Source organism: Propithecus coquereli, unplaced genomic scaffold (assembly GCF_000956105.1).
Source record: "Propithecus coquereli isolate 6110/MARCELLA unplaced genomic scaffold, Pcoq_1.0 Scaffold44, whole genome shotgun sequence".
In the NCBI taxonomy this organism is placed as follows: domain Eukaryota; kingdom Metazoa; phylum Chordata; class Mammalia; order Primates; family Indriidae; genus Propithecus; species Propithecus coquereli.
In genome coordinates this window covers 4,585,932-4,608,800 of record NW_012150174.1, presented here as the reverse complement: position 1 = coordinate 4,608,800, position 22,869 = coordinate 4,585,932, and the positions used below count along the sequence as shown (strand labels likewise).

At 46.9% G+C, this 22,869-nt stretch overlaps 1 protein-coding gene across 3 annotated transcripts in view; it reads left to right on the top strand.

Moving 5' to 3' along the window:
- Positions 1–22,869, top strand: part of INSC (inscuteable homolog (Drosophila)) — a 135,711-nt gene that overhangs the window by 27,908 nt on the left and 84,934 nt on the right. For 2 of the 3 annotated variants that reach the window (XM_012654260.1, XM_012654259.1), the window contains exon 1: positions 9,003–9,124. In XM_012654260.1, the coding sequence (XP_012509714.1) occupies positions 9,069–9,124 (56 nt within the window). In that variant the 5' untranslated portion in view covers positions 9,003–9,068. Of the gene's footprint in view, positions 1–9,002; positions 9,125–22,869 lie in introns of those variants that run through there. The other variant, XM_012654258.1, reaches the window with a different exon arrangement.

The window sequence follows — 22,869 nt, the reverse complement described above, 5'->3', positions numbered from 1 at the left end:
TCCGTCCTTTTCCCAAGGGTATATAGACCCTTTCAACCTGGGTCCTCATCATGACTCAGAGAGGGAAATAGCTTGCCCAGTGTGACCTTTGAGTATGATTTATGAAACAAGATGTATCCAAATTTTCACCACGTCGGAGCTATTCAATTTTCTCTAATGGTCTTTATCTGAGAGTTATGTCTATGCGTGGCAGTCACAACCAGTAAGTCATTAGCTTAAAGTATACTCATTGTTAATTTTAGCACCCTGGGACCTGGGCCCAGTGGGAGAGGTCTCTCGCTTTTTGCAAATCGAATCTAAGGAACATTGAGCAGTTGGCTAACATTCACATCAGGAAAAGTTAGAAAGAAAGAAGGGATAATTAAAAAGTTAAAGAGTCAAAGGAGTTGAATAGTTGGAGTTCAGGAGGAGGTGGCAGAATGGGCTTTGTCTGGCTGCCTCCCTACTGCTAGACATAGTCCTCAACTAGAAGACAGATGGAATAAATCTTTAAATAAACACCGACTGTGTGCCAGGCACTTCACATATGTAATCTCACTGATGTGTGCAGCGTTCTCAGTTTGTCTTCATTATACATCTCATTTTGTAGATAAAGAAACCTAAAGCTCAATGTCACACGGATAACAACTAATGGGATTTGAACCTAGGCAGTCTTACTCCCAAATCTGTATTCCTAACCAACAGAGCTCTGGATTGGGGTGGCTCAAAGGCTCAGCCACGCCTCGCTTGGGGCTACACTTCACCTAAGGTCTTGAGGTCTGGGCACTGGATTCTCACTTTTGACCCTTGGAAAATCTGCAGCTCAGGGCCAGTTCCCAGAATGTCAGTAACCGCTGCTTCTTTCTGTGGCTCAGGGCTGGGAGCTCCTCTGATGGGCAGCTGAGTGGTTAGAGCCCTGCAGCCAGAAAGGCCCACCCAGAGACACAAGGTGGAAACAACCATGGCTTTCTGGACTGCAGGAGCCTCAGCTTCCCTCTGGGATGGACACATTCTCCTTCAGGGGAGGCTGCCTGGTGTTTGGCTTGGACAAGGTGGAGCCATTTATAGGATGGGTGGTCATATAAATCAGGTACTGGGACACATAGACCTCAGTGGGGGACAGCTAGACACTGGGGTCCTCTCTCTCTGACCTCTGGGCACTCGTGGGCCCCTCTGAGTCAACCTGTGTGTCCCATTTCAGGGCTGAGTGGAATCTAACCAGGACCCTTGAATTTCCCTGCTCACTCTACCTCCCTGCACTTGATAACCACAGTGAAGGAGGAAGAGCAGGCGTAATCAACCCTGCTTTACAGACCGGGAACTGAGGCTCCCATAACCTCCCATGGAAAGCCACTCTGACCTGGTCGTCTCTCTAGGCTCCAGCCAGGCAAAGCCCTGTTTGGATTTTCCATGGGAGGAGTTTATGGGAGTGAGGAGACTTGCCTGCAGCCCCCAGCTTGGTTTGCTGTGTGACCTCAGGTGGTCTTTTCCTCTTCTGAAAGTGTCTATCCATCATTCACCTTAACCTCTCTGTGCTTCCATTTCCTCATCTGAAAAATGGGGATAACAATGGCAACCTACCTTGGGCTAGTTTGAGGACTAAACGTAAAGCATTTAGGAGAGTGCCTTACACATAGTAAGCACCTGATAAGTGCTTCTCCCTCTCTGCTGCCTCCTCCTCTTCCTCATCATCGTTGCTGTTACAAGGGCATAATCTCTAAGGTCCCCATGCTCTGCCCAGAAGGCTGCCTGCATTTTGCTTGGGAGCTGTAATCTTAGCCCCGTCAAGTTCACAGTATTTGTGTAGGTGAGATTTCTGTTGCCTTCTAGGTAAGACCTGGAAGGTAGATATATCCAATTAATCAGGTGGAGCCTTGGGACCTTGTCTGTGCTTTGCTGAAACTGTTCTGGCTCCAGAATTGAGGGGCAGAGCCGAGGTCTGGGTGGGACTCCCTCTACCTGATGTAAGTCCTTCTGTACTGTCCAGCCAGGGTTTTCAGGGCCTGGAGAGGACGGGGCCCAGCTCTGGGGGTCCTGAGGTCTGTTCTGCCTACTCTCTGAGCTCTGTTGCCTGGCAGCTGTAAGGGTCTTTTGGGGTTTCCTCCAGGGAGCCAGAGCTCTCTATATTTCATGAGGCTTGGTCCATTCAGCGGTGCTGGGTGGCAGCTTGCTTGGTTTCTTGTGCCTCCCCTGGGAATGAGGATTCTTAAAGTATCTGATTGCTGCAGGATGCCGGCCACCCAAGCTAGCAGTACTGTGACATCTCTGATGACTATTGCCACATTTGTACAGATCGCACAGAGGCCCAGAGTTGGGGCGGGGACGGAGATATGTTGTGGTTACCTCCCAAAGCTCTTTGCAGCCCTCCTTTTCAACCTCAGGCCTCTACTACCTCTCCATCTCCAGGGCTTTAGTGCTTCCCCGGAAGCTTGTCTCAGTGGATGTTAGGAGCAGAGCCCTTGCAATGTACAGTATATGTGGTATGCAAAGGCCCTCCCGTGAGTGTCTCACTGTACACTCATGACAACGTGGTGAAATATTTACCTTTGTCTCCAGTTTATCAGTAAGGAAGCTGAGGTTCCTTCAACAGAAAATCATCCAGCCAGTCAATAAATGTCAGACACTGACTCAGGCATGGGGGACCCAGCAGTAAGCAGGGCAGACCTCTGTTCCCAGCCCCAGTACCCTCAGGGAGAAAACAGTGAGGCTCTTAACGTCACAGTTAATTATTTAATTACAATTGTGATAACGTCTATGGAGGAGAAATACTGAAAGGGCTATGGAATCTGATAGTGAAAGACTTGACTAAATCCATAGGGCAGGCCAGGCTGCCCTGAGGAAGTGGCATTTGTTCTGAGCTCGGAAGGGTCATAGGAATAACTTGGTGAGGGCAGACGGAGGCCATGCTGCTGTGGGCAGAGGAAGGAGTACAGGGAAGGTGCTTGGAGGGGAGGCGTGGCTTGCTGAAAGGAGAAACAGAAGCCAAAGTGGCTGGAGGGCTAAGAGTGACAAAAAGGAAGGCTAGAGAGGTAGGCAGGGGCCAGATCAACGCAAGCCAAGTGGGCCATGGGAGGGTTTGTTCTTTGTCTTAGTAGCAACAGGAAGCCATTGAAGGATTTTAAACAGTGGATCGATGTGATTACATTTGTGCTTAAGATCACTCTGGTGGTTGTGTGGAGAACGGTTTGAAGAGGGGCAGGTCTGGAGAGGAGAATGGAGGAGCCCATTAGGAGGCTTTTGCAGAGGTCTAAGTGAGAGATGACGATGCCTTTGACCAGCGAGGTGTCAGTGGAGATGGAAAAATATGGAGGAAAGGTCATATCTGGGATAATTCTCAGACTAGACATCCAGAAGCTAGCCTTCTGGACTCTAAATCCTGTGCCTTTGGTCCAGACTAGGGAAGGCAAATTGGAAAAAAAGCATAAATTGTAGGGCCATTTTGAGGCATAGTCTGCTTGCTAGGTGCAAGGGAACTTAATTCTACTGCAGCCACTCAGGCCCCAGAGAGAAATCTCCTCTCAGTCTCAAGCTCCCAGCCCTGCGTCCCTGATTGGTGAAACCTAGACCATCACAGTAAATTATTCTCCACGTCCCTGACTGGTGAAATCTAGGCCACATGCTTCTCCTCTGTATCCCTGATTGGTGAAACCTAAGCCATGTGCTTCTTTTCCATGTTCCTGATTGGTGACATCTAGGCCATGTGCTTCTGCTCTGTGTGCCTGATTGGTGATACCTAAGTCATGTGTTTTGCTTTTGCTACAAAAGAGGCTTGGAAACAAGTTCCTGGCTTTTTCAGTTTCTATACTGGGAAGCAAATTTTCCCTTCACTAAGACTCCTAAGGACAGGGTTATTTGTCAATTGTAGGAAGTGGGTTCATATGTTAGGGGACCAGAAAGAAAAGTAAATATTTATGCATGGATTATCTTAATGCTTGCAATAATCTTGTGAGGTTGAGTCTATGTTTTCCCCATTTTACAGATGAGCAAACAGACACTGAGACATTGGAAAAGCCCTGATTTCTTCCCCAGTCAAGCAGTGCTGTGTAAGGGCCCTTTCAGCTCTAAATGCAGAGTGATTTGTAATGACAGATGACAAGACAGCTCTGTTGCTTCCAGCTCTTGCACTCTCTGAGGTCTTTGAGAAAGAGGAATTAGAGTCAGATTGGCCTGTCCTGTCCCATGCCTCTCTGACACCCTGGCTCCCTCCTCCCTCTATTAGCGCTTTTGCCGAAGCTTAACTGCTTTCCACAATATTTATTGTCCCTTCTGTGTTGACAGCCCTGATGGACTCTGCAGATTAAGCAATCTCAGCCATGCCTTGAGCTGTACCTGGATCGGCCCATTAGACAATGGCAGAAACCACCCTTGTGCCTGGTTCTAATTGAATAATTTACTGTAAATAGCCTCCATTTCCTCCCTGAGCCCAGTCTCCTTAGCCAAATGGAGGTGAGCAAGGGCTGTCTCTAATGGGATGTGGGAGCAGAAATGAGCTGTCCAAATGGAACTGTTGTCACAGCGGGCATTGAATTAAATCAGAGACACTTACAGCTTTAAGTCCTTCTTGTAAACTAGCCACTCCTGGTGGGGGAGACATAGCTCAGAGGCCTGAAGAAACAAGGCTGCAGGATCTACGGGATTCTCACTGAGTTAGGAAGGGCCCTGGGGGGCCTCTTCCCTGCTCCCTTCCTCTTCCCTGCTCCCTCCTTCATGTGTCCCTTTCCCCTCTCTTACTGGCGAAGCAGCATCTCTGCCTTGAGAGTTATTTCTCAACTTCTTCTTCCAAGACGAAGGACACTCCCTCTTTGATGCTATCATGTGCCAAGCACAATGTCAGGGACTTTTGCGAGCAATCTCATTTAATCCTTATGAAGTTCCTAGGTAAAACTGAGGGAACCATGTTTTTGGTAGATTAGCAATTTTCTCAAGTTTCTGTACTTACCAGGTATAGAGTCAGAATTTGAATCTATCAGACTCCAAAGTTCATGTTCTTTTTGCAACACCAGTGAGATCACATAACGTCGGGCCAAGGGTTATCTTGAATCTAGTCTTGGTTTCAGACTTTGGGTAGTGGACGGGGGTGGCTGCAAGGGCATCAGACTGAAGATGGACCTTTGCAGTAGTTGCATTCTCGAGGACCGTATGCTTAAAACAGATCTCTGAGGAAAGCTAGTGCCACTCTGCAGCTTTATCTGGGACTATGGTCTCCCCTCCCCTGATCCCTTTAGGGCCCGTCTTTTGTCTATATGACTTTCACAAAAATAGCCAATAAATGAAGAACAAAAGAGAAATGTCTCACTGTCTGTGCCCTTCTTCCTTCCTCCATTTGACTGAAGTGATTGCTTCTTTTTTTCCCAGGACTGTCCTCTGGAGGACCCATAGTCTGGGAGGTGGGAGCAGTGGGAGGTACTGGTGGGAGGGAAGAGTGCTGGGCTTTCTGTGAAGGGCCCACCGGGGCTGGGTGTTGCCGCCAGGGAATGGAATCAGGTTGCCTGTTAGCAAATGCTGGGCACGTGTTGGTTGTTTGTTGCTCTCATCATCTTCACTGCTCCAGTATCTCCCCTCCAATCATAAATCTGGATTCTACTCTTCTGTCACCCACTAGTCCGTGCTTCTAACTAAATTTCAGAGGTCTTATCTGTAACAAGGGGCTGATGATAATATTAAATGAGTTAATACTACATGAAGTATTTAGAACAATTCTTAGCACATGGTATATGTTCAGTAGATATTAGCTATTATTATTATTGCTATAGGCACTTTATAAACATCAGCTGGGTTAAACTCCTGCATTCCCTGTCTCATTTTCGAAATATTCTCCCTCATCCCCAAAGAACATGAGCTGTGGTTCCTTCGAGAGCTAATCTGGTTCACAGCCTAGGCTCTTGACCATGCAGGTCATTGTGTTGGGTCCTGTGCCCATTTTCACACTGAGCAAGATGTGGTTTCAGACATCAAGGAGTCTTGTATCAATGGGGGAAAGAGGCGGCCATAAATAATGCAGTCTGGGAATAGGGTAGTGATACATATGTAGCCCAGATGTCCCGAGGTGCCTCCCCAGCCTCTGGGAATGTGTGAGATCACATGGAGCAAGGTTGTTTTAGCTGGCAGGCCCCACCTGCATAACTGCTGGGAAGCTATGGATGAACAAGGGCATCTCACTGGGACGCTTTAACAAAAGCCAAGATATATTAGTCTTATTTCATTCCCTTCAGCTAAGAGCTCAGAGCCCCTAATGGAAAGGAAGTAGATTGTTTTGGTGTGATTTGTCCCTACGGTGCTCTAGCTGGCTTCTTGTGCTCACCACTTCTTTCTGAACCGTTCACAGATTGGTGATCCAGAATTTGCTGAAGAATTTGTGGTCACCAAGCTGTGTTTCTGGAATCTGCCCCTTAGAAATTCAGAACATATTCTTACATTCAGGCTTTGGCTCATGACACCTCTTGCTTTCTCTGGGTCACTCAGACATGACTCGAATCAGATCCAGAGGTTCATCTAATATGCTATGGTATGCTACACCTCATCCTACAAAATCCTGTTGTTTCAAACGTTGAAGGGCCTTGGAACTTCCTTACTTTCTCCTTGTCTCCTCATCCACCTTAGGCTTTAATGCCCTTTCCAGCATTTTTTACTTTGCTTCTGCTTTCTTCGAGATGAAGATGAAAGTAAAATAGGATTTGCTTGCTCACTGCCATTTAATCACTTCTTAGCTTTTATCCTGAGAAGTCGATATTCTCCTTTTTTGTAATTTGGTCAAACATATCAAACAGGGAACAAACACCTCACTTTGTTGTTTCTGGCTTTTTCTTTTGTACTGTCCTTTCAGCCTGCTGGCTCGCTAAGTTCCAAAAATATACCTTCTCAATAATTATAATAGTGATAGAAACAGTGATGGGACAAGACATGGTAACACATGCTCGTTGAACACTGTCACAGTGCTAAGTGCTTTACATGGTATATCCCATTTCCTGCATCTCTCTTAGCATAGCTGACCATGGGACTTAGCACACAGCAGACCCTAAGGGCAGAATAAATAATAATAACAGCTACTTTTTTTTTTTTTTTTTTTTAAGACAGAGTCTCACTGCGTTGCCCTGGCTAGAGTGCCGTGGCGTCATCCTAGCTCACAGCAACCTCAAACTCCTGGGCTCAAGCAATCCTTCTGCCACAGCCTCCCGAGTAGCTGGGACTACAGGCATGCGCCACCATGCCTGGCTAATTTTTTCTATATATTTTTAGTTGTCCAATTAATTTCTTTCTATTTTTAGTAGAGACGGGGTCTCGCTCTTGCTCAGGCTGGTTTCGAACTCCTGAGCTCAAACAATCCGCCCGCCTCGGCCTCCCAGAGTGCTAGGATTACAGGCATGAGCCACCGCGCCCGGCCAACAGCTACTTTTTTGTTTAGCTCTCACCTTGGCCCAATAACTTCTACAATCCTTATCTCATGTCATCATCATAAAAGTCCTGTAGAATAGATATTATTATCCTCAGTTACAAATGAAGAGATAGGGCTCAACATAAATGTATTAACAATTCATTCCACTCATTCTTTCAAGAGACACACAGAGTTCGGGCTAAGTGCCCTGCCCTTGGCTGAGTGCCAGGAACACAGGCAGTCCCTGCCCTCAAGAGGCTCACAGTCTAGTGGGGCCCATGGATGAGGAAACAGGCAATAGCAGTGAGTGTCTGGAATTATCTAATGCTCCAGCTTCTGGCTCCTGCCTCTCCATGCTTTTCAGATTGGCCATTTTAATCTTTCTTCCCAGCATCATCGGGGGTTACTTTGTGTTCAGCCTCATCACTATTAATTACAGTTCTCCTCCTCCGTTCTCCCATTCTCTTCTATTGGGGTCACTTGTAATCATGGAATTAAGAGTCTTCTGTTGAAAGAATGTCCATTTTCCCCAGAGAGGGCTTACTTACTGGCTTGGAGGAGTTGGTAGAGAGAGAAATGAAAAAGAGAAGGAGTGTGGAGAAAGAATGTCCGGGGGCAAAGAAGGGACAAGGCAAGGCAGGAGAAGACAAACAGGTGGGCAGCAAGTTTTGGTCTAACCTGTGAGGCACAGGCAAGCCAAGCCCATCCACAGTGCTGGGATTGGAGGCCCCAGAACCTGGTTCCCTTTCATATGTTAGGATGTTTTTGGCTGTTCAGAACAAAAACTCTCACTCTGACTGCCTTAAATGATGAAAATTTTTATTATCTTAGAGACTAGGAAGCCTGGAGGTGGGCCAGACTCCAGGATTAGTTGATTTGGTGTCTCAGTGATCGAGGATCCAGCTTTTTTTCTCTATACACTTTGTTCTCCAACTAACTCCTCTCATGATTGCAGGATGGTCTCCAGCAACAACGAAGTGGATATGTTTCCCTGTTCAAGTCCAATAGGAGAGAGACTGTGGCTCTCTGTTAGGAGAAAGACAACTTTCTCTAGGAACAATCCTGTCATCACTCATTGGCCTGAATTGAGTCACATGACTATTTCTGAACCAATCACTAGCAGTTTGGGTGAAATGACGTCATCTGAAGTGAAATGGATCTGGGAAAGCAACCACTATGCTCGTTACAGGATCACATTTTCCAAGACAGACTTAAGCATAATCACAGTGAATAACCAAGTGCTGTGGTGGTACGTAGCCAGGGGATTAGAATTTAGAGTTGCCACATTTAGCAAATAATGCGGGATGTCCAGTTAAATGTGAATCTCAGATAAACCATGGGTACTTTTTGGTACAAGAACTTCCTATGCACCATTTGCTGGCCCGTGGGTCCCAATATTTGCTATACCAAATGGGTCAGGTAAATGTTTGGCAATGGGACATAAGAAAAGATTGTCAGGGCTTATAGTCGGCTAGGAACTTAGAAACAAGATCAAATCTGGTTCTCCCTTGTGTGAGGTCAGTGGACTGTAAACTGGTTCAAAGGATGAGGAGATCTAGAGGCCTTTTATTCATGTCTGCCTTGGTTCCTTGTGGCCTGGATCCGGGTGAGAAAGTGATTATACATTTTCTCTTGGGGCCTCACTGAGCTGTCCTGCCCTCCCTTTTCATAGGTTCCCGACCGCTGTGGGCAGGCCTTGCTGCAGATTGGGATCAACATGATGGCACTGCCTGGAGGCCGCCACCTTGACTCCATCCCCATACCAGGGCAGCGGTAAGTCTTACAGCTGGCTGAGGCCCAGCCCCTGCAACCTGAGGCTGAAGGTGGCCCAATCTCTCCACGCATTGTCCTGGGGGGAGCCTAGGACAAGGTATTGGGGATGACACATTCACTCAGCAAATATGAGTGGAACTTGGGCCTGGGACATGGAAGAATCGGGCACATCCCAGCCCCCAAGGAGCTGTGGTCTAAAGTGGAGGCAGGCAATGAAATTGAGTGGGGTGTACTGCTAAGATAGAGGACCCCAGAGGAGGCTGGGGCTGGGCGGCCAGAGCCACCTGGGTTCCTTGGGCTTAATGCAGGCCCCCTCTGAGCCTCTCAGAAGGTGCCATTCTACCCTTGGGTATCTTCTCTTTCCCCCAGAGCACCAAGGAGAGAATTGAGCTTGGAGCTGATCCTTGGGAAGTACTTGTTGCCCTGAGCTGGGCAGTGTGGGAGGGGAGGGAGGAAAACATTGAGCAGAAGGTGATGCCAAGATGGTGAGGTGAGAAGAGCTTGGGGACATTTAGTCTAAAGAAGGAGAGACCCGGGGCCAACAGAGGTGCCTGTACACAGCTGAAAGGTGCAGAGAGGCTGGCGTAGATTTGATCTTAGAGCCCAAACCACGACCAGTGGTGCCAGGGCACCAGATCCAGGCTGACCAACTGGGACTGTCCTGATTTTGGCATGAAAAGTCCTGTGTCCCTGGAAACTCAGTCTCAGGCAAATCTGGACAGTTGGCCATTTTAATGTAGATTAGTCTATGGAGGAACTTGGCAACCTTAGGGTGCTCAGGGCTTCTGCTTAGCCTTTCTTTTTTCCTTCCTGAGAAATTTTGAGGGGCTGTCTTGAGACAACAGAATCCAAATAGCTTTGGTAAGACTGTTAAATCATTGTTTTGTTTTCTTTTGTAATGTTTTGTTTTACATATTACATATATCACTCACATCTTACCTTTATCCTTAACCCCTCACCTGAATTACTGGGATTTCAACTTAACTACGTCATCAATTTCTATATTGTTTGTTTGGTTATTGAGTATTTGTTTTTGAGTATGTGTTGCTTTTAAAATCAGAAAACAATATTAATTATTTGTAATAGTCTACTGGATCTGGGTTGAGCCTCTAGGAAGGCACCAAGCTGCTCCCCTCGAAAGCCGTCATTATTAGGAGGTTTTAGGATGTGACATAGGGCTCATACATGTCCCCGAGGACTCAGAACACCATTTGAAATGCAATAAAGAATTTCCTGTGCAGCTGGAAGCTGAAAATAAGGGAACATATGCGGGCCCAACTATCTTTGCACGCAGCGTCTCTAAGGTAGAACTCAGAGGTGGTGAGACACAGACCTGTCATGTATGTGGACATGGGGCCCGCCTCAGCCTGGCACGGCTGGTGGCCTTTCAGGAGATGAGGAAGGGTGCTCAGCGTTGGACATGTGACCACCTGGCTTCAAAGCTGGGCTCTGCTTCATACTAGCCGTGTGGCCTGTGCAAGTTCGTGAACCCCAGCTTCCCCTCTGTTTTCCTCACGTAATAAGAGCACCTGCTTCATAGGGTTAATGTGAGGATGAAATGAATTTGTAAATGCAAAGTGTCCTTCATACACTGAGAGCTACACAAGGGCAACCACTGTTTACTGAGTGCCTGCTGTGTGTCAGGGGTTCTCCATGTAGGTGATCTGAGGGAATTCTTCCTGAAACCCCTCTCCTGAGCCCCCACCCTCAGCAGGCAACCTGACTGAGAAAATAAGAAATCAGACAGATAGTCTCAACAACCTAACATGTTAAACCAGGAAAATGTAGAACTGTTCTAGATGAAGTGAAGCCTAAGTCTCCCCTCTCCTGACCCACCCAGGGAGTAGGTTGGGGACTGTGTAGCCAGATGGGTGACAGCAGCTCTGGCCACAGGGCTTTGGGGTCCCTCCACAGACCCCTTGTGGTCCTGGGGTGGCCATACCTGAGCCTGTGCTGGCGTTGGGGAAGCCATCATCACAGGGCAGTTTAGGACAGTGATTAGGAGTCCAAACTGCCTCTACTTGAGTCTCAGTTCTGCTACTTATTAGCTGTAACTTGGGTCTTCAGCTTCTTCATCTCTGAAATGGGGATAATTTGTACTTACATCATTGTGCTGTTAGGAGGATTTAAATTAACACGTGTAAAGCACCTGCCTGGCACACAGGACTTGCTTAGCCAATGTTATGTTCTCCTTCTTCAGAGGAGGAATAGGGGCCCCGAGTATAGAATACAGGCAAAGATCAGATCCTGGTACTCTTTGGGCCCCTGGGAACTACTGATCTCTCTCTTCCACTTTCCTACTTCTAACCTCCTCAGAAATTTTAAGGGTAACAGGAAATTAAATTACATGAAAATGATTTAGAAAGCAAATGCTTATTCTTTTGGAGACAGGGTAGGATTTCTAACTGATCTTGCAGAGCAAATACCTTGAAAGGAAAACCTCAGACTAACATACCTGTAAGAGTTATGGCTGGCCATAAAAGTGGTAATCTGTGCCTTTTTTTTTTTTTCACAATGTCTTCATCCTCACAGCTCTGATAGGGCAGGGTGAACAACAGAGAAAGGTGGTATTTCCTTTAATATGTTCACAGCTTAGCATTGCTGGGCCTGCCCAGAACACTGGGGGAATGTAATCCCTGGGCTTATCAACCTGTTAATCACATATGCTCTGGGGGTATGTGTATGAGCCATGTTCACAGAGAAGGCCCATGTGTATTTACAGGATGTCAGAGGCATTAATTTGTTCAATCTGATGCTGCATTACAGGCAGACAATAGCAGCCACCTCTTCTTTCCTCCTGTTCCAAGCCGCAGAGATCTTTCTCGTGGGGAATAACACCATGGTTATTGTCTCCAGATAAATAATTAATGCCGGATAATTGACTTCCTTCTGTTGTGTTCCACTGAAACTGAATTTCATTTTGCAGTGCCATTGTTCACCTCCATGTGCAAAAATAAATAAATAAATAAGTACCGTCATGTTGCATGGAATCTTCCAGCAGCCTGGGTGAATCATGTGAGCGAGGCCATTGGTATTTGAGACCGCTATGAAAAAATAGCAGCAAAAAGGCCTGTTCTAGGTGCAGACTCCTGGGAGAGAGTGGGGGGCAGGGAGCAATAGCTCCCCAGGCCAGAGGTTGGGATCCCATGCTGAATTGGCATGAGTAACGGGAGGAGGTCTGACAGGGTGCAGTGGTCCTCAACTCTGATGGCATCCAAATCTGCTGGGACACTTTCATATTTGAAAACAATGAAATAAAAGAACAGAACCCTGATCTTAGAATCTTTAATGTCAGCCTAAGTGGCTGAAATCATGTAGACCTTGGAATCAGACTTGGATTCAAATCCCAGCTCACTTCTTACCAGCTTTGTGGCCTTGGGCAGCTGCTTAACCTGTCTGAGCACCAGTTTTACCTCCTATGACATGGTGACAATGATGACTGCTATAAATGGTGGTATAATATAAGTGCTTGGATCCAGGAAGCAAGATCTCTCTAGGGCCTCAGGGTGCTTTGCAGTGCACGACCCTCACTTTCCCAGGCTTTACCAGTGACAGTAACAAGACCCTATCTACCCCCAACTCCCACAAAGTAGTGAAAACACTGCGATCTCAGGTCTACATTCCTCCCTGGGAGGTCAAGGGTTTATTGGCAGGAGTGAAAGGTGCCAGAGATGAGCTCCCTGGACAGCAGGAGACTGTGGATGCTTTGTCCCTCTCTGGTCTTCATTGGCTTCTTGGTCTCTCGATGCCATACTTCCATCTGGGATGCTAGATCTTCCTGCTGGCTCTGGGCATGGTGGTGGTGCTGCTGGAACCCAGCCAGGGTGGTCAGCATGTTGGCACCAGTCTGTACACTCCTAGGGTTGTGCCCTCCATCATCACAGCAATAGCATGGCCCTCATTTTCTGCAAGGATCCAGATGGACCAGTCCTTTGATTTAACCATCTTTATGGGAAGGTTCAACGGGGGGTAAGTTGGAGGCCAGGGTCCACACAGGGCCATGTCCAGACATTCCTTCCTCACTTCCTTTCATTTCTTCTTTCACCCACAGATCAAGCTAGGGCATCTTGCTATTTTCTCTCTGGGTTCCTGCCAGTGAAGGGGCAAGGGGCAATATTAATTAACGGACAGGCCTTTATAGCCCCTGTAACAAAGTTGGCTCACAGTTTCAAGCACTTTCTATAGGCTGGGTACTGCTGCACACAGCTATTCATGTAGTCTTCACTATGGCCCATGAGTATAATTATTATTACCTACATTTTACAAATGAGAGGCCACAGGTTGGGTTCTCTGGGAAGCAGCCTTTGAAGTGGAGTTAAGAATTCAGGATGGTTATGAGGGAGCATGTTTGGGACCAATGCCTGTGGCAGAGAGAGGAGGGAAGCAGGACTGGGCATAGGGTGAAGATGAGCTATGATGTTGGCTCGATGACCTCAGCTGACCTCACAGGGAGCTTTGGAATCAGAGTTGTTGTTCATGGGCTGAAATGGCCAGATCCTTTATGTCCCACTTTTATCTGTCTTTGGAGTGTATTTAAAATTTTTTTTAATTGGGAGGCCATTAGGCTAGGGCTGCTTCAGCAGTTTAAGTTTCTATATAAGCAAATCGAAGCCAAGAGTAATCAATAAAAGGAAACTAGAGACTTTACCAATCAGAAACTGCCAACTAACCTCTAACTAGAGTCTTTCCACTCTAACCAATCATGTAGACTTTCTTTGCTCTCCTTCCGTGTTTGGCCTGTCTGTGCTGTCCATGCTGCTGGCTCTTGCTTTATCCACACTTCATTCACTGCCTTCTCTCTTGGCCTGATCAGGCCTGGATTTGTGTCAAGTACACAATTTGGGACTTTCCTTTGTGACGTCTCTGGCTCAGAGTGTTGCCCAGTTCATCAATTGTTCTTTGCTCAAATAAACTCTGTTAAATTTATTTTGTCTAAAGTTTTCCCTTTAATAAGTGGGCAGCTCTAGGAAGGGTGTGGCCTTAGGCGAGGTGACTTTGAGTATCCGGAGGGCCTGACAGCTGAAGGTTATTGGCTAATGATACTCCCAGGAGTTGGGGAAAAAATCCTTCTGTAAAGGGGTATCTGGTCAGCACAGCACAACACCCATCCCATGAGGAAACTGAGGCTGGGGGAGGTGAGGTTACTTGCCCAAAGACACAGCTGATAGGTAGTAGAGCTAGGATACGTGTTCCTAGATGGTGCTTAAACCTGAGTGCTGGCCAATACTCCATTCTGTCTCTGCTTTTTCCACAACGTTCTTGGGGCATTATGCAAAAAAATCATTTATTCAATTATTAAGGTAGTTGCGTATGCATTAGCCTTCAACAAAATTATTGTACAAATATATATTGAGTGTAGATCATGCACCTTGTATGGTGCTGTGCCCTTGAGGACATGTTGGTGACCTATTCAGACATGGTCCCTGCCCTCGTAGAGCTCATGCTTTATTCACTACCTTCTCTCTGGGCCTGATCAGGCCTGAATTTGTGGCAAGTACACAACTTGGAGCTTTCCTCTGCTACCTCGTGCTGTGAGTGAATCACTTCCTCACACGGTTTCTGTTCAGCTTGGTGTCTGAGATGAGCCAGGGCTGGGCGCAGCTGCAGCTCGTGGCAGGCGGCCTCCTGGTTGCCCCTGGCTTGATGGGAAGACATCTAGCTTCCCTGAGCCAGTGGGGGCCATCGGAGGCGAGCCTGTCTCCATGTAGATAATGGCTTGCATGTGTGCGCCCCTGGTCTGCGGCTGCTTTTCTGCTGGTGGGTCATTTTCTATGCCTGTGGTGAAATGTGCAGACTGTAATTGTCAATGAGATAATTGGATATTTTTCTGTTGTTTAAGCTGAAAGGAAACCCAATCAAAGCTAGAATCAAATTCACTCCCTTCTCCCATTTCCCAAGAGAAATCCACAGAAACACAGGGTGTGACCTTGAGAAGACAGAGGGATAATGATTCAATAGTTATTTTTAAGAAGAAAGGTTGGATTTAGCTTCCCAGACAGTGCTGGGAACTGAGATCATAGAGGCATTGGATGTTGTTGGGAGCTTCCTCAGAGCTCATGTATGCAATCCCTTCTTTATAAGATAGGGGAAACTGAGGCCCAGAGGAGGGGATGAAACTGTCACAGTCCTCTTCAGGCCCCTTCCCCACATTGTGGAGTCCTGCCTTCCCCAGGCTGTGTTTCTTGAGTTCATTTTCCCACTCAGCCTCCAGTAAACCCTGGAGGCTCCCTGCCCCAGTGGAGTCCTCATGTAGTGATTATCTGTAATAGAGAAAACAATTTCATTCATTCATTGGAATGAGATTTACTTTGGACTGAGAACTCAGTTTGAGCCAGGTCCCAGGTAGGCTGGTAGTGACTTATGTGTATGTTATCTTCTCTACTCAATGATAAATGTCTTGAGGGTCTGAGGGTCAAATTCATATCTGATTCATATTTGTGCTCCTGGCTATGATTAGAACACATATGGTTGTTGAATGAGTAAGTGTTTAATAAATGCCCGATGAACAACAAACCCTTGGCATCTCAAGTGATGGTGAGAAATGAAGTTAAATAGCTCAGTTTTTGTTCCTTTCTCCAAGACACTCTTCTGTCTTCAGCAAGCTAATCTCGTGTTTCGGTAGATAACTGCTGTTGGGAGGGAAAGGGTAAGCTAGAGATTTATCTTGATTAATTTAAATGCTCTTTCTGAGTGAGAGTTAAAGATTCAATTGGTTGAAGGAGTCAGAGAATTGGAGAGACGTTTTATTTCTTCTGAAAAAGAATAATTTAGAAATATTTTTGGCCTTTGCTTTTAAGTTCACTGGAAAAAACAGTCTGCCATCCCATCATCAAGTTTCTTGCAGGAGAGTGCAGTGCAGTGGGAGGGTGAACTAGGATCCAGGGTCAGCCCTCCACCAACTCGCTGTGTATCCTTGAACAATCCCCCCTCTCTGAGCTTTAGTTTCTTCATCTGAGGATGAGGAGGTGGCCAAAAGTATGCTCAGGGACCTTTCCAGCTCTAAGATTCTAGGAGTCTCTGCGTGACTTTTGGATGGTCTGGTCCATTTGCTGGACAAAAATATCCTACTTTAGTGCCATAGGCCTGGGAAAGCAACCTCATTGACTAAAACAAGATCTTCTCATTCCATCCTGTGAAATGCCTTGTGACTGGGATGGAAATTGCAAGGAGCAGTAATTTAGGAGCCCCCCTAGTATCTCAGGGTGTGTCCTGTTTAGATTTCATAGAGACCCCTTGGTATAGCCAGGAGAAGTGTTCTGAGGAGGGTAGGGTGCCCTGCTTTGATGGACTATAATACAGGCGAATTCTGGGTCCTGGTGCTCTTACATGCTTCAGTATTCCACCCAGTCATTTTCAACTTTACCACCACCCCTTGGGCTACATTTGGCAACTTGCCACCTCCCAGCACATGAATCCATGCCTCCACTCCTTTGCACATGGTATTTCTTTCATCTGAAACTCTATTGTCTTCCAATTCTGCTTCTTTTCCTGGTGAACTTGAGGGCATCCTTTGAGGATTGGCCGGGGAAACCTACAGAGATGCCCTACCTTGGGTTAAGTATCCCTTCTCTGTGCTCCCATAATCCTCTCTGTTAATTTCAAAATGCCAAATGTGGTATAATGAGCCATAACTTTTTGTTTACAATCACTCAGCAAATGTTTGTTGAGTGTCTATGAAGTGCCAGGCACTGTTCTATGCAGAGGGAATGTGTCACTGTGCAATAAAGAATCCCGCCCTCATGGAGAGCATGTCACATCTCCCCGCTGCAGTCCCAGCATCCAGCCCAGTGCCTGGCCCACTGGGTTGCTTGGTATGTTAAGGAGGCCATTTCCAAATCACCTCCCTTTTTGTTGTGTGGGTCGTTAATTCCCTCTGACTTTCAAGCAGTCCTGGGGAAATATTTTAGAGAGTGCACCGTTTCACAGTGCAATGTCTTAGTATGAGACTTTGCTACCCCTCCAGCTCCACCCTGGATAATTTCAGCTTTAAAAATGTCATCCGCCTAGTAGCCTGGTATGTCGAGATGATTGTGGTTACATCTGGCTTTGTGTTTGGAGTCTGCTAGACTTCAGAAAGCTCAGACTTTAGGACTTGGTCACCTCATTCCAGATGTCTAGGGAAGCCTCCATCAGAAACCAATGAGCAGGGCTACTTGGGAAGTAGGTTTCTGCTGGGAACTGGGCAGGACTCCTGGGAGCCATGTTCTCTGTCTGGGCTGCCCTCCCTGCTTCTCGGGCAAGGGGACAATTTTACAGCATCAGGTTCAGATTCTAGGTCACCATGGAAACTAAGGAAACCAACCCCTAGTCCTGGCCCCTGGTCCCTCCAGTTCCTTGGCCAGAGACCCTACAGGCTCCTGACTGTGGCGGTTCCCCTCATGAAGGGGATGTGACTCATTGCCAGTCCATCTGCCTTGACCTCAATTTTCAATTCCCTTCCTCTGTGTGAGTAATAGGATCACTCGTCTGTACTTGCAAGGGAAAGATTTCATGCATAAGTGAGATGGCAGCTGGAAGTTCATGGCTGAGGACAGTTGAACCACTGGGAGTTGGGAGGGGCAGGGGCAGCAGGCAGCCCCCACTGCACAGCCAGAGCTCCCTTGTTTAACCAGACTTTTTATGTTGGGGTCAGGCAGCAAATTCAATAGGAGAGGTCGAGTCCAGAGAGCCGGAGAGCTAATGACAGAGAGTCAGCCGAGCTATGCAATTATGGGATGTTCAGTGCTAACACAGTCCAAACCTTAATGAGCCACAGTCCTTAGACTCCAAAATTGAGAAGAGCAGCTTATTATGTGGCGGCACAGTGACCACGGCTGGGAATAGCTAGGCTCGTGGCAGGGCCATGTGGGGTTCACCAGGCCTGGTCTCCTACCTGGGAAAGCTTGTGCCCCCTTTGATGCTTTGATGGGGTTCTCTGCAGGGCCTGTCCCCCACTTGTGCTGTGGCCTTGTGTTCCCCACTTGTCACAGCGCCTCACCCTGAAACCAAACAAAATGGAACCGAGCTTCTCCCTGGATATGTTTCCTATCTCAGCCAGGGCAGCTCCAGGAGAAACCCAGGTCCTTTCCCCTCCTTCACTGTCCTATCCTCTCTTCTCGCTCGCAGATCCTCTGCTTCCTCCTCTCCCACGCCACTGCCTTAGCCTGGGCTTCTGTCTTCTCTCTCTGTTCTGGAACCAGCATCTCCCAGCAGGCCACCTTCCTGTCTAGTATCAAACCCTGCTCTGGTCCATTTTCTACTGACTCTTTGCACAAATATTGTCACATCCCCGATCTAAAATCCTTTCAGTGGCTCCAGATTGCCTTTGGGATTAAACCCAAATTCCTAATCCTGGCATTTGAGGTCTTTGGTCCACTGGACCCTGCCTCTCTCTTCAGACCCGTTCCTGGCCACTCCCTCAGAGGCCCTGATGCTTTAATCCAATAACTCTTCTTGCCATATTCTTATTTTTGTGTCTCTAGGCCTTTGTACATGGTGTCCCCTCTATATGGACGTCATTCTGCACTTGCTGTTCTGGGCAATCCTCTCCTCTAAGAACCAGGGCAAATGTTACTTCCTTTGTGTAAATATTCCCAGGCAAAGTCAAGCCCTCTTTCTTCTGTGATCCTAGACTACCCTGCTCATAGCTTCTTGACAGCAATGTGGTGTTTAGTTGATAAAAGCCAAAACTCTGGACTGTAGAGGCCTGGGTTTGAGTAATGGCTCTGCCACTTACTTACCATGTGACCTCTCCAGACAGAAGTTTCCTCTTCTGTAAATGGGGGTAATAATAGTACTTCTCTCACAGGGCTGTGGGCAGGATTCAAGGAGACAGTGTACACAGAGGGCTTGGACACTGCCTGGCTCCTCAATGGAACTCAACACATTAGCTACTGTTGTAATTATTACCAGATTAGGTTGTGGGTGGTTTCTTGCCTGTTTGGAATGTTGGCTGAGCTTTGTGAGGGCTGGGATTTTCTCTTGTTCATCTTTGTAGTCTCAGCATCTAGAATGGGGCTGGTTCTGAGCAGGTCCACAGAAAATATCAGGAGACCAGGGTTGGCTCCAGCGTGTACTGGCTGTGGCACTTTGGAGAGGTAACTTCTCCCTGCCTCTGCATCTCAGGGCCCTTTTGGAGGGCGGAGCTGCCAGCGCAACCCAAGGTGGAAGATCTTTTGTCCCTGGAGTCTGTCCACAACTGGGGATAGAGAATCCTTGGTCAGAGCCTGAGGCTTGGGGGTGGAGCAGGGCTTGGGGGAGGAAAGGGGTCCAGGTTGCGTGGGGTGATGGAGCGTTCTGGAGCCTACAGACTGTGTAGCAACTGGCTCTTGGAAACCCTCTAGTGGTGAGTTCTGTACTCTCACCTCCCTTCACAGAACCACAAAGAGGCATCAGGATGGCAACAGACACATTAGATCTGTGAATTCTCCTAAATGTCCACTCGGCAAAAGAAAATTCCTTAAAGTAGGGAGGAGAACAGATTAGAAAAGACAAAGCTAACCCCTTTTTAGTCTACACATCAAGTCCAGTGTTACTGCCATGAAGGTTGAACACAAGCAGAAGGAGTAGCTGAATTCGTGCGTGTTAGAATGCATTTATAATTCTTACCTGGCAGTACTACCTATGACATTTGGACAGGGCATGTTTTCATAAAGCAGGTTAGTGCAGCATTTAGGAACTCGGTGTCTGGAGTTCAAGGAGCTGGGTTCAGAGCCAAATTTTGCCACTTATGAGCTGTGTGATCTCAGATAGGTTATTTAACCTCACTAAGCTCACTAAGCAAGGTGGGGAGGATGTGGGGAGAGAGGGACCAGCACATGCAAAAGCTGGGAGGCTGGGAGTCACAGGAGAGGGATTGAAAGAGCTCTGTGTGGCTGGAGGTACAACAGGTGTCACGTGCAAGGGAACGCAGCTATCGAGAGGTGGGCGTGGGAGGACGACACAGGTGATGGCTCCTAAGCAGGTGTTCTTTCTGACGGTGCATATACACAGGCATTGCCCTTTTCAGAGGTTAAAAAATAAAGCATTCATGAGTTAATGAAAGGCCGGGGAGTGTTGATGATATCTTCTGTCAATCAGGGGGCATCTAAAATGCTGGAGTTTGGCAGAGCTAACAAGATACAGCTCTGAGTCATCAGAGAGAGAGCAGATGTCAAATGCACACGTCGGCTCATTGGACTGGAAATAGTTACCTGGAGCCAAACACAGGTTCCCCAGCTTTCTGAAACAGAAACAATGACAAGCTTCATTAGGGGGCTGGACAGACCGGGGAGGTGGTGAGAACACAGGCTTTGGAGTCAGACAGACCTGGACTTAAATTTTGGCACCGTCACTGACCAGCTGTAGGAACCTCTCTGAGTGGCAGTTTTTCCTCCTCTGTAAAACGCAGATACTATTCAGTGTTTCTAGGAACACAAGCTAGATATTGCATGTGCAGGTGTTTGATATGTGCCTGGTGTGTAGAAAGTACTCAATAGTTTCTTTTACAGCATACTTGGAACTATGCTATATTAAAAATTTTGTTAGAGGAGCCAAATCTCTTCTCTACCCTCAAACCCTCTTATGGTTGGAGAGAGGGCCACAGCCTGAAGAAATGGACGCGACAGAGTGACTGTAGTGTCATAATCCATGCCCCCTTCACAAATTACTCCCAGTATTAGCTTTGGGGTGTATTGGTGGGCCCCATTTTATCTTCCCCAGCACCACTGGTGTTTTCTGAAATGTAGGATTCACTCTTACCATGTTATACTGGACAGTTTAACTAACAGAAAATAATATGGAACTCGCAGACCAAACATTAAGTGGGTAGGATGAATAGTGATAAAGGAGATTTCTGGGTAACGTCCATTGGAAAACCTTTTCCTAGTGGAGCAGCTTGGAGCAGAGGGTCAGTGCAAGGAGATGGGAGAAAACACAGAGAAGTTCCGAAGAAAAGAGGCCATTCCCAGCGCAGGTAGAAGCAAGAGGCATTTTGCAGAGGCCATTGAGGGAGAGAGAACCTCCTTCATGTTTCTGGTGTTGCACAGACGGCTCAGGCTCAGCGGCAGTTAGGAACGGGGCCTCTGAGAGCCGCTCAGCACCGTGCACTGGGGTATGTAGAATGTGAACTTGGAGTGGGGAGGGATGGAGAGATGGGAGAATCATCTGCCACTTCCACAAAAGCCCCGGTGCACAGAAAGGCCTGTGCTGTTGCAGCTCAACGTGGGATTCAGAAGCAGATCAGAAGCAAGGCAATGAAAACATTGGAGAAGCTGAAAAAGATCAGAGTAGCAACATTTCCCTTCGTCACACTTGGTTGGGGCCTCACCAGTGCCTTGTGCGGAGGGGCTGGAAGTTAATAGCCTGACCATGTTGTAAAATATTTATAGCTTGCTGCATAAATAATTATGCCTCAATTAACTGTTTAGTAAACAGTTTATAGTTCACTGCATAACAAAGGTTAAGTCATTCTAAACTAATGTGTGTTGTTTTTATAAAGCCCTGAGTGAGGAAGTCTTCCAGGTTGGGTTGTAGAGGAGTGTATGGGCTAGGTGGACCCAGCTGACATCTGGCGACAAGAGTCCTTGGAGGACATGGGAAGTATCCTGTTTACTCAGAGTAAAACCCAAAGTGCTTACAATGGCTTCCAAGGCCCTGTGTGATCTGCCTTGATCCCTTCTCTGAGCTCATTCTCTCATCTTTCTGTTGCTCACTCCACTATAGCCACATTTATCTTCATACTGTCTCTCAAGCAAACCGGACATACTCCCTTTCAGGGCCTTTGCACTCACTGTGTCCTCTGCCTGCAAGGCTCGGCACCCGTGTTTCAGCATGGCTAACTCTTTCGCCCCCTCGCGGTGTTTGCTCAGATCTTAGCTTCTCAATGAGCTCTACCCTGACCGCATATTTAAAGTGACAATTACTTCCCTGCTTCCCACGTTAGCGATCTTGGTCCTCTTTATTCTCCCTCGACTTTTTAATAGAAATTATCTGCTTTTAATGTACTGTATACTTTTAAATTTATTACATTTATTATTATTGTCTGTTTTCCGCTGCTATCATGTACCCTCCACAAGAGCTTGGGATGTTGGTTTGTTTTGTTTGCTAATATATCCCAAGCACCTAGAACAGTTCCTGGCACATATTTGGCACTAAGTAAATATTTGCTGAATGAATGAATAAATATTCAGAGTGAGACCTGTGGGAGTATGAAGTGAAGTCCAGTAAGAGGGATTGGACTTCTTAAAAAGAAAAGATGGCAAGTCTGTTAGACTCTGCATGTCTCCAACTGAACCCATCACTGTGTCTTCCAAACGTGGTTCTCTATCCATTCAGCTGCCCGAGTCAAATAATCTGGGTCTCATCTTTGATGATTCCCTCTCACTCATCATCTGTATGAATCAGAGTAGAAGTCTTGTTGATTTTATCTTCTTAGTTATTCTGGAAGGATTGTTGTCCAAAACCACTTCTGCCATCTTCTTCTCATCTTATACTTGAAAGTCATTTTGGATGAATGTAAAATCCTTGGTGCAAACTTCATTTTCTTGAGTATTTGAAATACGCAACTCTACTTTTTCTGGTATAAAGTATTGCTTCAAAAAAATCTGCATGTGCTTATTTCTAGATGCACAAAGGATTCCTTCCATCCTCCCTCCCTTTCTCCTTCTTTCCTTCTTTCCTTCCATCCTTCTATCTTTCCATCCTTCCTTCTTTTCTTCCTCCCTCTCTCCCTCGCTTCCTTCCTCCCTCCTTCCTTCTTTCCTTCCTTCCTTTTCTTTCCTTCCTTT